The sequence below is a fragment of the Eubalaena glacialis genome, chromosome 1, assembly GCF_028564815.1.
Source record: "Eubalaena glacialis isolate mEubGla1 chromosome 1, mEubGla1.1.hap2.+ XY, whole genome shotgun sequence".
Taxonomy (NCBI): domain Eukaryota; kingdom Metazoa; phylum Chordata; class Mammalia; order Artiodactyla; family Balaenidae; genus Eubalaena; species Eubalaena glacialis.
In genome coordinates, this window is record NC_083716.1 from 150,367,753 (window position 1) to 150,383,253 (window position 15,501).

General features: G+C 35.5%; 1 protein-coding gene across 1 annotated transcript in view; it reads right to left on the minus strand.

The window, feature by feature from the left end:
- The window catches only part of LRP1B (LDL receptor related protein 1B), a gene marked incomplete at its 5' end in the record, with an annotated part of 1,521,642 nt that overhangs the window by 38,114 nt on the left and 1,468,027 nt on the right, over positions 1 to 15,501 (minus strand). The window contains one exon of the mRNA XM_061199746.1: positions 463 to 637. Within this exon, the coding sequence (XP_061055729.1) occupies positions 463 to 637 (175 nt within the window). The remainder of the gene's footprint in view (positions 1 to 462; positions 638 to 15,501) is intronic.

The following is a 15,501-nucleotide window of genomic DNA, read 5'->3' on the forward strand; positions in this document are numbered from 1 at the left end:
TTATTTCCATTAGATAGGTTTTCTGCTTCTTCCCCAAAGGATCATTTTGTAAAATCAGAAAGGCAAACACTCGTTGTTGATAATAATGATGAAACAAAAGCCTGAGCTATTCTAATTTAGAAGTATTACATACAGCTTTTTGAAAGTATGTTGCATTTCACTTTTACTTGCTTACTATTAGGAATATTCTATATAGGCAATGACCTGATCATGTCATTACATGATAAATGTTCATATTACACAGATGTACATAATAGGTTTTTAATAAGTTTTGGTTTAATCAAAATGAATTGAACTCTATCTCTAGCCAAAAAAGAAAAAAAGAGAGAGAGAGAGAGAGAATGGAATGGTTGCCATATTGAATTTTAGAATTGTTTTACATTGTTTTCTCTGTTTATTTCTGGATTGCTATGTCCTTTTGGGTTCAAATGTTTTTATAAAGTAAGCTAGCTGTCTACTTACTTGCAAGATATATCTTCACTGTCTTTATTTATAATGCAGTGTCCCCCATGGCACCTTATACATTTGTCAACCTCGCATTTTGGTCCTTCGTAGCGTGTTGGACAGACACACTCCACACTTCCGTCATCCCCAATGGTACAGGATTCAGAATTCACACAGTAGTGATGACACACATCTAGAAAGAATGCACAACATAGAAATGAAATTTCTTGAAATATTTCAAGATTTTTTTCTTGAGTCACAATAAATGTTACCTTTCACTTAATATTTTAAAATGGTCAGAGAATAGGTAGATTAATTTACAAAAGCAGCCTGTAACTGCATGTAACCAGAATTCTTTAATAATGTCATTGGTTCCTCTTTTTGCCTGAGTTAGGCATCATTTCATCTTTCTAGGAGGAGATGGGTTATATTGATATAATACTAAGTGACAAACTCTTTTGGTTCTGAGTTTTAAAGTTTAAGTTCACAAGTTTCCTCAGCTTTCCTTCTAATGAGAAATATTACTGTTATTCTGAAATGAACAGAAATGCTCAAGATTTCTTTAGATGTCATTTATCTTTGTCCCTCTTTGCATCTCTTTTCATCCAGAGAACAGGGTAGTGAGTGGTGAGTAGGGAAATCCTACCTCTTCACTAGCTTTTGGTGTGGTGGAAAGAAGCCTCCCTCTATGAGCCAGAACAGGCCCAGTATTTCCAAACGCCTGGGCAGGTAAGCAGATAGGAGGTGTGCCTCTCATGGAACCCTAATAGAAAGGTAGACTGGAAGACTAACTGATCCATCATGGGTAGAAAGTGATAACAGAAGTCTAGACTATTGCCCCCTCCTAGGTGAGAACCTAACCTCCCCATCAGTCAGAGGGAAAACCTCCCTGTAGCTGAGCCCTTTACTTTGGAAGATGTTTCCTACTGAGCACTACAGACAATTTTCTCAACCACAAAGGAAGTCTTCCTCAAATATTTCTATACCTCTTGAACGTCAGTAATAAAACAAAGACCATTTAATAATATAAGAACCACATTGACTTTGCAATTAGATATTCTGCCTGTCTTTTGAAAAACAAGTTTGTATGTCTGTTGACATATCAATGTATTCGAATTTACCATATTCAAAATATTGAAATTTATAGTACAAATAATCGTAAGCAGAAGAACTGGTCAAATTGATCCCAGACTTTGTGTTTGGAGCTGCAATTTCATTTTAGCTATCTAACCATGAAGCAATGGTAAATGAGATTAGCTGAGATAAAAATTACAATTTATAAACTTTAACCTGCAATAAGACAGTTATGGTAGGTGAGAAAAATTAAAACATAATTTATAATTTTCATGTTTGTGTATTTATCTAGCTGTTTATTAAATCAGACAGAAATTAAATTTACTGACAGGCTTGCTTCATATTTATGGAAATTTATTTCAAGCATTCTTCTGCTTGCTGTTGCTTTATGCCAAGTGCCCTTGTTGCAATTCCATGCTGAAGCTTATTACTAAGGGTCTTGGCTGTATGTAAGGAAAGCAGCACTTTCGAAAGGTGAGAGACGTGGAGATCTAAAAATTAAGTCAGTGTTAGTATCTGTCCATTATGATGTCTATCTGTAGTTGTTCTAGGCTTGGCAGGTAGAGTTTACACAGCACAGCTTCTGTTTTTATTTACGAAGAATGTATTAGCAGCAGCCTACATAATCATCTAGTACCATCTCCTATGCAGAAATCTCTAAAGAAAAATTTTCCTTCGTCAGGTTGCTACATACCACTTATTGACAGAGAGCTCTTTTAATATTGTCTCTAATTGCTTTAAATTTCATTCTTTGGTCCTGGTTCATTTTTCTGATGGGACATAGAAGTCAGCTGATGTATCTGTCCAAGATCTTCATATTATGAGGTTTTTCCACAGTGGATAATTCATCAGAATCATGTAGGTAACTTATTTGCAAATAAAAATTCCAGTGTCTTTCCCTTTCATCCACCACCACCCCTGGATTCCAATTTATAGATCATAAATGAGGCCCAGGTGATCCCCGTGGGACTGGTTGAGTAGATAGAATTTGGGAACAAGGGAATGTAAGAAATCGGAAAACAATTTACTGATTAGCAAAGGGACTACATTGTCTCATAATCGTAAATAGATTTGATTTGACTAAAATAGCTTATTTCTTGACTAATTTGTGAGCCCTAATTAAAATGTAATTTTTAACCTAAAATTTTGAACCACTTTTTTTTATAATCACATCACTGAGAAGACCTAAGAAACTTGAAAAACTGGGTTAACATTCTGAGGGTTGATGATTGCCCTACACCATACTGTAGCAAGGAACAGTTTGCACTTATCTAGGGTGCTAAAGGTCAAAGTTAAAAACCTACCTACAATTTACTAATTATAACTAGTTTTGGTGCATAAATTAAATGTTTTAGACTAAGATTATAAAGATGTGAGAATATATACAACTCATTAGTAATCAAGGAAATACAAATTAATAGCTCAAAGAAATACCATTGCACACATACCAAATTGACAACAAATAGCAGAAACTCTCATACACTAGTAGTGGGAATATAAACTGGTTCAACCAATTTGGGAAACAATTGACAGTATATACTAAATTTGAACATAACCACACTTTATGACCTAGCATTTTTACTCTTAATATACTGTATATCCCAGAGAAAAGCATGTACATGTGCACAAAAACATGTACATAATATGCACAGCAATATTTTTAGAAATAGCCGAAAACAGAAAATAATCTAAATGCCCATTGTAAGAAGAACGGAGAAACTGTAGTTCATATATATATGTATATTTATATGTAAAGAGATCAATGAAAAATGAAGACATTACAGTTATACACAACGACATGGATGAATCTCACAAAAATAATATTGAGAGAAAAATGCTGGACAGAAAAATATATATACTACTTTTTTATTTATATAACTTCAAAAGGCAAAACTAATCTATGGTTTTAAGAGTCAAAAATGAGTTATTTTTGAGGAGAAGGAAAGGGATAGTGATGAAGAACACCAGGGGGCATCTGAGGTAATTATAATGTTTATTTTTGACCTGAATGTTGGTTTACACTGGTATGTACACCTGGGGATAAATTATTGAACTGTATACCTGTGATTTTAAACATTTCTATGTATATTATTTTTCCATAGCAAGATTTTTTAATCTAATGGCATATAAGCTACAATGAGAATATTTTATAAATTCTGCTTAATTTGCTAACCAGGCTAATAGCTTTTCTCTTTACAGACGATATTTTTTAAAGGAATTCATGGTCCACTTTTTATGCTTTAAAGGAAATTCTCTGGAGAAATGTCTGTTTAGGTCTTCTGTCCATTTATGGATTGGGTTCTTTGTTTTTTTTGATACTGAGCTGCATGAGCTGCTTGTAAATTTTGGAGATTAATCCTTTGTCAGTTGCTTCATTTGCAAATATTTTCTCCCATTCTGAGGGTTGTCTTTTCATCTTGTTTATGGTTTCCTTTGTTGTGCAAAAGCTTTTAAGTTTCATTAGGTCCCATTTGTTTATTTTTGTTTTAATTTCCATTTCTCTGGGAGATGGGTCAAAAAGGATCTTGATGTGATGTATGTCAAAGAGTGTTCTTCCTATGTTTTCCTCTAAGAGTTTTATAGTGTCTGGCCTTACATTTAGGTCTTTAATCTATTTTGAGTTTATTTTTGTGTATGGGGTTAGGGAGTGTTCTAATTTCATTCTTTTACATGTAGCTGTCCAGTTTTCCCAGCACCACTTATTGAAGAGGCTGTCTTTTCCACATTGTATATTCTTGCCTCCTTTATCAAAAATAAGGTGACCATATGTGCATGGGTTTATCTCTGGGCTTTCTATCCTGTTCCATTGATCTATATTTCTGCTTTTGTGCCAGTACCATACTGTCTTGATTACTGTAGCTTTGTAGTATAGTCTGAAGTCTGGGCGCCTGATTCCTCCAGCTCCATTTTTCTTTCTCAAGATTGCTTTGGCTATTCAGGGTCTTTGTGTTTCCATACAAATTGTGAAATTTTTTGTTCTAGTTCTGTGAAAAATGCCAGTGGTAGTTTGACAGGGATTGCATTGAATCTGTAGATTGCTTTGGGTAGTATAGTCATTTTCACAATGTTGATTCTTCCAATCCAAGAACATGGTATATCTCTCCACCTGTTTGTATCATCTTTAATTTCTTTCATCAGTGTCTTATAACTTTCTGCATACAGGTCTTTTGTCTCCTTAGGTAGGTTTATTCCTAGGTATTTTATTCTTTTTGTTGTTGAAATGGTAAATGGGAGTGTTTCCTTAATTTCTGTTTCAGATTTTTCATCATTAGTGTATAGGAATGCAAGAGATTTCTGTGCATTGATTTTGTATCCTGCTACTTTACCAAATTCATTGATTAGCTCTAGTAGTTTTCTGGTAGCATCTTTAGGATTCTCTATGTATAGTATCATGTCATCTGCAAATACAGATTGCCAACAAACATACGAAAGGATGCTCAACATCACCAATCATTAGAGAAATGCAAATCAAAACTACAATGAGGTATCACCTCACACCAGTCAGAATGGCCATCATCAAAAAAATCTACAAATAATAAATGCTGGAGAGGGTGTGGAGAAAAGAGAACCCTCTTGTATTGTTGGTGGGAATGTAAATTGATATAGCCACTATGGAGAACAGTATGGAAGTTCCTTAAAAAACTGAAAATAGAACTACCATACGACCCAGCAATCCCACTACTGGGCATATACTCTAAGAAAACCATAATTCAAAAAGAGTCATGTACAACAATGTTCATTGCAGCTCTATTTACAATAGCCAGGACATGGAAGCAACTAAGTGTCCATTGACAGATGAATGGATAAAGAAGATGCAGCACATATATACAATGGAATATTACTCAGCCATAAAAAGAAACGAAATTGAGTTATTTGTAGTGAACCTAGAGTCTGTCATACAGAGTGAAGTAAGTCAGAAGGAGAAAAACAAATACCGTATGCTAACACATATATATGGAATCTAAAAAAAAAAAAATGGTTCTGAAGAACCGAGGGGCAGGACAGGAATAAAGATGCAGATGTAGAGATTGGACTTGACACGAGGAGGGGGAAGAGTAGCTGGGACAAATTGAGAGAGTGGCATGGACATATATACACTACCAAATATAAAATAGATAGCTAGTGGGAAGCAGCCACATAGCACAGGGAGATCATCTCGGTGCTTTGTGACCACCTAAAGGGTTGGGATAGGGAGGGTGGGAGGGAGACGCAAGAGGGAGGAGATATGGGGATATATGTATATGTATAGCTGATTCACTTTGTTATAAAGCAGAAACTAACACACCATTGTAAAGCAATTATGCTCCAATAAAGATGTTTAAATAAAAAGGAAATCCTCCACCCTTTAATGCTTTTAATATTTTTTGAAGCATGTCAGATGCACATTATTCAATTGCAGTTGACTGGTCTCATGGCCTAAAAATGGAACCTAAAGAATGTAAAGAAATGTTTGCTAATATAAAATTGTGAAGTAAACAGATGTTAGAATATACAGTTTAATAAATAATTCTAAATTGCATGCTGTTAAGCCATGCCATGTTTTCCCTCTAAAAAAGGCAGAAATAATTTTAGGCTCAGAACCCTTTCTCTACAGATATTCAAATGGAAGACATTTCATTTTTCCCAGTTTACATGTTTAGCACTCTATGCTAAATTGAAGCTTAGGGACAAAGAGCTGCTCACTATACTCCAGCCCTGCCAGAGTGGCTTCCCAATGCCTACCTACGAAAATTTTCTGACTATCTCCCACTGTTAGGCTTAAGATGTGGAACATGTAGAGGATGCTGAATTTTATGTCTGGCTGGATTGTTTTCTGCATCACTGTTAGGATTCTTGGGCCCAACACTTTTAATATATATTCCCTCCCTCCCTCCCTCCCTCTCTCTCTTTCCTTCTTTCTTTCTCCTCTTAAAGCCTTCCCTATTTATTCAATTCCAACTCCAAGATTTCTGAACACAGGAGAAAGTAGATCTTACTTGATAGGGGACTTCAGCATCTTGTATTTAAACTATCACTCAAGCACTGGATATTTGTAAATCGAAATAACTCCTTCAAAAGCTCTCTGATATTTCAAGTTTAATCATGTCACATACTATATGCAAGTCCAGGAAAAAGTTTGAAACACCTGATGGTACTATTTGCAAATTGATTGACTCAACCAGAGTTCATGTTCTCTGCAACTGTCTCAATATCATGACAGGAATGTACAGTAAGTCATAGGAATGCTACCTAATTTCTCTCTCATTCTCTTTTCAGCTATAATCCACTTTGAATTACAAGCATCTATGTAAAACTTGTATAAATATATGCTGTATTTTTATCAGTGTCTCCTCTCTATACACTCTCAAATAATTACTACATACTCATATTTAAATTCTAACTATCTTCAGTTATTTATTTAATAAAAGGAATACTTCATTAGCACTTCCCAATTCAGCAGAAATTTAGCAAAGTATGAAGAAGAATATTATATGAGAAGGCTCCTATGGTATGCAATTGTTCACTTTGGTTCTAAGGAGTCTTCCTTGATAAGCTCAGAAACAGAGAGAAGTCTAACCATAACTGGAAGAACAATTTTTTTATCCTAGAGCACTGAAAATAGTTATCCTACACAGCTTACCACTTTAAGCATCAAAAATGCTTTAAAACCATTTTGAAAGTAATCTTTCTATAAGATAGATATGCATGTTCTTAACTAAAATATATTGGTATTTTTATTAATGACTCATTTATCACTCTATCAATTATCTATGTGAAATTACCTTTGCAGAAGTTTCATAACCTTCTGCTTTTTTTCATATTTCAGTTTTGACTAAGTGAAATGTTACCGATTATGAAGCAGTAGACAAATCTAAATAAAAAACTTAATTCCTCCCAAAGAATAAAAGAGTTAGGAATGTTGGTGGTTTGTTAAAACCAAGGTGTACCACAAAGGGATCATCTTCTATTTTCTGACACACAGACACACACACATACACGCACTTTCCCCAACACAATCATCTTTTTCCCTCCAAATTTTAAATTTAGCTTAATAATTATTGGAACTGAGAGAAAGTTAAAAAAAAAATTGTGGTAGACTAAAAGAAGGAAGGTTAGAAGAAAACACAGGTGACAGGAGACATTTTGGTAGAGAGGATGAAATAGGGAAGGAGTTGAAGATTGAAGGCTGAAGATAAAAGAGGCTAGTCAGATTGGCCAGTAAGTGTTCAACAGCAACAGTCTGGAATTTATGGAAAGAAAAGCAGGTGGAACAATATAGTTGATCTAATTTTAAACACCATGATGACAAAATGGAAGTGGTGGATGTGTAATTATTTGCTGAGGACATGCATGTGTCTAATTGTATACTGGGAGCTGTGAGAAGAGTTCAGAAATACAAGACAGGACACCAGCTCTAGAGAGCTGACAAGCCAATTAAAAGGTTAAAACAAGAAGAAAAAAGCAATTAAAACTGATCTGAATAATGTCCACTGTGGCAAGAGCCTACATATATTATTACCAACAAAATCTTCCTTCCTTTGGAACATTCCAGCTCATAAGTTTTGAGCATTTTACTGACCTGAATGGCATAACAATTGAGGTTTCTGTATATGATAAGAAAGAGCAATAATGAAATGCAATTAATTTGTGCTAGGAAAATAGAGATTACCATGAAATTATATAATAACACTTTATATTCACAATATTAAAATTGTTATAACCTGTGCAGGGTAATTACACTAAGAACTGCATAGCAGCACCAAACACAATCATGTAATCTAAAGGACAACGATGGATATATAATTACAGAGTATTCACATGGTAATTAAGTAGATAGTAACTGGAGAATAAGTGAATGGTTATTTTCTGCAACAGAAATGGAGTAATTTTCAAGGCAGATCATTATTGCATTGTCTCTTTTTCTCTTTCCCTTTTCTCTTTAAGCAACCAGAAATACAAGGAGATACTTCTTCCTTTAATATTTTTTACAGTATCTTAATAGACCACATAATAATATGTGCATGTATGGGTATATATACAGGTTTATGAATATTCATGGGGAGCCAGATGCCTATAAAATCTCTAGCTGCATTTAACTTCTTTCCCAAATATTTCTTTCTATTGAAAAGTAATTGCCAAGACCATTTAGCTATTAACTCATATTTGCAACTGGGCTATTCACACTGTAATAGTTAGTGAAGTGTGAAATTTATTTAAAGAGAAGAAAACCAAACCAAAATATACTACCTAAACAGGAGCTGAAGATACTCAGTAAGAATAATGAGTAACCTGGAGAGTATTTAATTGGTAATACAGAGTGGTTATACAGGGGAGACTAAATTATGCAATCACATGTATATACATCAATTGTCCTACTTCACTGAATTTTGACCTGGCCTTTAAAAAAATGTGAAAATAAAAATAAAAATAAAAAAATCCTATGTGAATTGGCTTTAAGATTCCTAATTTAAATAAACATTTGATAATTTAGGACCACACACACACAAACACACCAATAAGTTAAAAGTAGGATGGTATTACTTTCACAAAGACTAGGTAAACCCACAGCACATACCCCCAGGCATTCTATAACTGGGCTCCAATTTCAGTGCAATTCATACTCCACCTTCACTGTTATTTGTCTCAGGAGTAGTAGGTTCTATGAATTTTGCTAATGTTCTCCCTGCCGGGATGCTTATAGCTGCTTCCACATATGTATAAAAGGCAGAAGAATTTCCAGAAGAGCCAACATGGTGTTTTATAAACTTTTGATGAATACTTATACTAGGGTGACATAATAAAAAGAAAGAAAGAACAAAATCATTGGCCAGAATATGAGGGACTTGGAGGTTTAATTCAGCCCTTCCTCTGACTAACAATGTGACCTCATCTGAATTACTTGACTAACTTCTCCAAGATGCCCTTTGGTCATCTTTGAACAGAGTCAGTATTACTAAACACGCCTGAGATTATGTCATGATTCCCTGCTCACCCATCCATCCTCAACAATACCCTTAATACCAAAAAGGCCAACGAGAGCCTGTTTTGAGTAAAATGATGATTATGATGATAATAAACACTTGTTTTTAGCTGTCTTCTACATACCAGGCACATGCGTTGGTTTTAGTCTCAGTATTACATGGTATTACCCTCATTTTATAGGTGATTACTCTGAGGCACAGAGAGGTTACGCAACTTGCCAACGACGACACAAGAAAAAGTGAGAAGACTGAAATTCAAACCCAAATAAGTCAAACTCTAGAGAATAAACTCTTATTTTTCTTATTCAATTACTCACACTCAAGAAAAGAAAATCCAGAAAGTAATTTGGAATACCTTTGGTGTTCTTTTGTCCTTATATGTGTCTAAAACTAAATGGGCCTCCATCTATATAGATATCTGAAGGTCTAAACCACCAGTCAGAATGCTAATGTACCCTGCAGTAGCAAGAACAACAGACCGAGAAGAGCTTACCTGATGCCACACAGACCAGCAAAATTAGAGCTCAGGAACTCAATCTGGACTCCTATATCTCATCCAAACATTCATTTTTCATGTGCCATTCTCAGCATTCCATCCCAACCCAAGTTGAACATTGGCCTCTCTAACCACTGGTAACTGGCTTACAGCACTGGACTCTCTTACTTGAAGGGAACACCTAACCATACATATGATATATTCAATATCAGGCAGGATCAATTCTGAGTCACTCTGGACAAATAGGAAACCAAAATAACAGCCAAGAAATCTCAAAGTACGACATTCCTGAGTGTCACCATTTGCTGACACATAATTTAAGATGAAAACATTTAGAAGGTTTTCTGGAAAAGTTTTCAGATTCTTAAAAATGTTAACAAAAGTGATGGCAGCCTTTCTTCTCTGGAGTCAGTTTTTCATTTATCATGGTTTAGGAGGCAAAGAGATAAAGTAACTTGTATAATTTGCTTAGAATTTTATGATTGCTGTCTTTAAAGGATTATATTAAAAAATAAAAACAAATTTAAGAAATACTAGAATGTATTCTTTTTCACATTCCTCCAATGTTTGACACAGCCTAGGATATTTTAATAATTAAACTTATTGCATAGTCCTAAATATATCTTCTGATTTCAGAACTGAGTTTAATAAAGTAGGCAAACATTGAATCCAGGTATGCCAATTAAATACTCACTAGGGAAAAATGTGTGCAAAACTCTGATTAGAGCTGATAAATTTTCATCAGAAAAGCATGTTTAAGAAAATTAGCATTTTCTAATTTATTACTAAAAATAGAAATATATCCCAAATATTTTATAGAGAAAACTGCAAAAATTTAGAGTGAGATCTATTCTGAGCAAACACTGCCATCTCGGAGTATCCAGGTAAAAGGAAAATGTAAGATTCAGAAAGCCAATTTAATAAAATTTTCATTTGAGTGAGACATATGGGGTGGGATTTTAAAAGTACCAGCATTTAAGTTCTCAACAGGCTGCTGTTTCAAAATGTATATTAACAATGATGGCATCAGTAATTTTAGGAATAGTCAAAATTAACTCATAAAACTATCATGGCAATGTTTTTTTCAAATATCAGAGAAACCTACATAACTTTTGTTTATAAAGGATGTTCTGGGTTGAGTATTCCTCTATTTTTAAAGCAATCCAGCTATAAAAGTTTTTAGCAAGTAACTATAAAGTGGTAGAGAGTCATTTGAGACTTGAAAGCAAGTTCACTTGCAGATGACAGCTAAATACAATTATCAGATGAGGCTAACTTAAAACCATACAAGTGAATAAGCATACGATGGCTTAAATGTAGAATAAGAACGAAGCACACACATATATGTAGTAACTCTCTCACCATAAACAAACCATTTACCATGTTTAGGCCCTAATTTCTTTATCAGGACATTGAATGGTACTAAAGTTCAATTCATTTCAGCCTAATAAAATTTATTAACATCTACTATGTTAATAGTATCTATAGTGTTAATATTGCCCTTACCCTCAGGGTGCCTATAATTTGACAGAACCTCAGGGCTAACAAAACTGAAAAAAATTAAGATCAATAAAATATTTTAGTTAAGAACTATTTCTTTAAGACAATTCAGAGCACAAATTAATAACTCATTTGTAGAAAACTAGAAAGAAGTTCATGGAGAAATGAGAGGTGAACAATGCTTGGAATTGATCATGGAAAAGATCATCTCAGATGGGAGTATAATTAAGAAAGTTATTGTCATCATGTTGTAGCCTAATGAGAGGGCAGGGAATGTCTTACCTCATACTGGGAGAAGACATGGCCATCGTAGACAAACCCATGCAGTTCCTATATACATATTTTTTCTCCTTCTTTCTCTATCTCTTCTCCATTCCAACTTTTCATCCTTTCTTTCTTCCAAGCTACTCACTTCAAAACTAAATGTTAAAGTAATGATTTCTGATATACTTAGATGTAACTTCCTCCTACTTTTCCTTCAATATGTTACCTTGCAAAATACATAATATATATGTTTCTTTATATCCATATATCAATATCTATACAGATATATAGAGAGGGGTTTTTACACTGGTGTGATAAGTGATTACTATTTAATGAGAGTTCCCTAAAATATTGAGAAAGTCATCTTGAAAAGGTCACCTGACAGAGTAATATGTGGCAAATTATAAAAGATATCCCCTGGTCAAATGTGCAAGTTTCCTTTAGGTTAGATGTGTAGGCATAAAACAGATTATTCATATATAAAACTCGGCTTTCTACTTTACTTTCATAGTAATTCAAAGGTTACAGAAAATCACTTTAATTTTATTATTAATTAGTAGCATTACACTTTAACATGATTAGAAGTAGGCATTGAATTACTGCAATTAATCAATAAACAATTTAATCCAATATACTTTTGATTTATAAAGATTATTGTTCTTTGAAAACATTCTTGTAAATTGTTTCAACCTTAAGGCGATGAGATTAACTCATTACTCTTTTACGTACCCAGCTTACGAAAATATACTGTAGCAATACACTTTTGATATAGTAACTAATGTGTTTTAGTTTCTATAGCCCCCTGACTCTTTTCTTCATTCAGACTGTATTAGGTTCTTAATTTACCCTGCTTTATTTTTCATCATCTCATTTCTCACCACCTGACACTTAATATGTTTGCATATTTTTTATAAATACTAAAGTGTACCATGAGAGCAGTTTTCTGTTTTATTCATGACTAACTCTCAAGCCTCAGTGGCTGTCACACATGAGATGCCCTATTTATATTTGCTGAATTAATGAATGAGCACTGCCCCTTGGAAAGCAGAGCACTTCAGAAGGCAGAGAACAAAAGTCATACTGTAGATTTTTTAGTTTTAAAACTCCAAAGGCAGTTACAAATTTATGTAAATATGAGATCAATCAAGGTTAGTTTTACTTACTCCTGAAACTAACTGAAGTTTGCCAGGATATGTATGTGTGTTTCAGTTGGGGAGAGGAAGGTGGGAGATGAAAGAGGAAATTCAGATAGGAAGCAAAGATAGATGCCATCCATCCAGTCTCAGTAAAAGGGCTCTTGGATATCTAGTACCTACATAAAACAGACATTCAGCTGCTGGATCAATGAAACAACTACCAGATACTCCAGACCACCAGGTGAATGAAAGATGTGACCTACCATTTTTCCAGAAATGGGCATTCCATAGACGGAGACTAAACTTTTCAGCTTCCAATAGGTTTCATTTTGTAGTCATAGCCTAACCTATGTATGAAAGTAAACCTAGGAGACTAGTTCAAGATGGTGGAGTAGAAGGACGTGCGCTCACTCCCTCTTGTGAGAGCACTGGAATCACAACTGACTGCTGAACAATCATCAACAGGAAGACACTGGAATTCACCAAAAAGGATACCCCACATCCAAAGAAAAGGAGAAGCCGCAATGAGACAGTAGGAAGGGCGCAATCACAATTAAATCAAATCCCATAACCACTGGGTGGGTGACTCACAAACTGGAGGACACTTATACCACAGAAGTCCACCCACTGGAGTGAAGGTTCTGAGCCCCAGGTCAGGCTTCCCAACCTGGGGGTCCAGCAACAGGAGGAGGAATTCCCAGAGAAACAGACTTCGAAGGCTAGAGGGATTTGATTGCAGGACTTCGACAGGAGTGCGGGAGGCAGAGACTCCACTCTTAGAGGGCACACACAAAGTAGTGTGCACATCGGGACGCAGGGGAAGGAGCAGTGACCCCATAGGAGACTGAACCAGACCTACCTGCTAGTGTTGGAGGGTCTCCTGCAGAGGCGGGGGGTGGCTGTGGATTACCATTGGGACAAGGACACTGACAGCAGAAATTCTGTGAAGTGCTGCTTGGCTTGAGCCCTCCTGGAGTCCACCATTGGCCCCACCAAGGACCAGGAAGGCTCCAGTGATGGGTTGCCTCAGGCCAAACAACCAACCCAGCCCCACCCATCAGCAGACAAGCAGATTAAAGTTTTACTGAGATCTGCCCAACAGAGCAACACCCAGCTCTACCTACCACCAGTCCCTCCCATCAGGAAGCTTGCACAAGCCTCTTAGATAGCCTCATCCACAGGAGGGCAGACAGCAGAAGCAAGAAGGACCACAATCCTGAAGCCCGTGGAATGAAAACCACATTCACAGAAATATAGAGAAAATGAAAAGGCAGAGGACTATGTACCAGATGAAGGAACAAGAAAAAACTCCAGAAAAATGACTAAATGAAGTGGAGATAGGCAAATTTCCAGAAAAAGAATTCAGAATAATGAGAGTAAAGATGATCCAAGACCTTGGAAAAAGAATGGAGGCAAAGATCAGAAGATGCAAGAAATGTTTAACAAAGACCTAGAAGAATTAAAGACCAAACAAACAGAAATGAACAATACAATAACTGAAATGAAAACTACACTAGAAGGAATCAATAGCAGAATAACTGAAGCAGAAGAACGGAGAAGTGACCTGGAAGACAGAATGGTGGAATTCACTGCTGCAGAACAGAATAAAGAAAAGAGAATGAAAAGAAATGAAGACAGACTAAGAGACCTCTGGAACAACATTAAACGCACCAACATTCGCATTATAGGGGTCCCAGAAGGAGAAGAGAGAGAGAAAGGACCCGAGAAAAAAATTGAGGAGATAATAGTTGGAAACTTCCCTAACATGGGAAAGGAAATAGACAACCAAATTCAGGAAGCGCAGAGAGTACCAGGCAGGATAAACCCAAGGAAGAACATGCCGAGACACATAGTAATCAAATTTGACAAAAATTAAAAACAAACAAAAATTATTAAAAGCAACAAGGGAAAAACGACAAATAACATACAAGGGAACTCCCAAAAGGTTAACAGCTGACTTCTCAGCAGAAACTCTACAAGCCAGAAGGGAGTGGCACGATATATTTAAAGTGATGAAAGGGAAAAACCTACAACCAAGATTACTCTATCTGGCAAGGATCTCATTCAGATTTGGCGAAGAAATCAAAAGCTTTACAGACAAGCAAAAGCTAAGAGAATTCAGCACCACCAAACCAGCTCTACAACAAATGCTAAAGGAACTTCTCCAAGTTTGAAACACAAGAGAAGAAAAGGACCTACAAAACAAACACACAACACTTAAGAAAATGGTCATAGGAACATACATATTGATAATCACCTTAAATGTGAATGGATTAAATGCTCCAACCAAAAGACACAGGCTCACTGAATGGACACAAAAACAAGACCCATATATATGCTGTCTACAAGAGACCCACTTCAGACCTAGGGACACATACACACTGAAAGTGAGGGGATGGAAAAAGATATTCCATGCAAATGGAAATCAAAAGAAAGCTGGAGTAGCAATACTCATATCAGATAAAATAGACTTTAAAATAAAGAATGTTACAAGAGACAAGGAAGGACACTACGTAATGATCAAGGGATGAATCCAAGAAGAAGATACAACAATTATAAATATATATGCACCCAACATAGGAGCACCTCAATACATAAGGTGAATGCTAACAGCTATAAAAGAGGA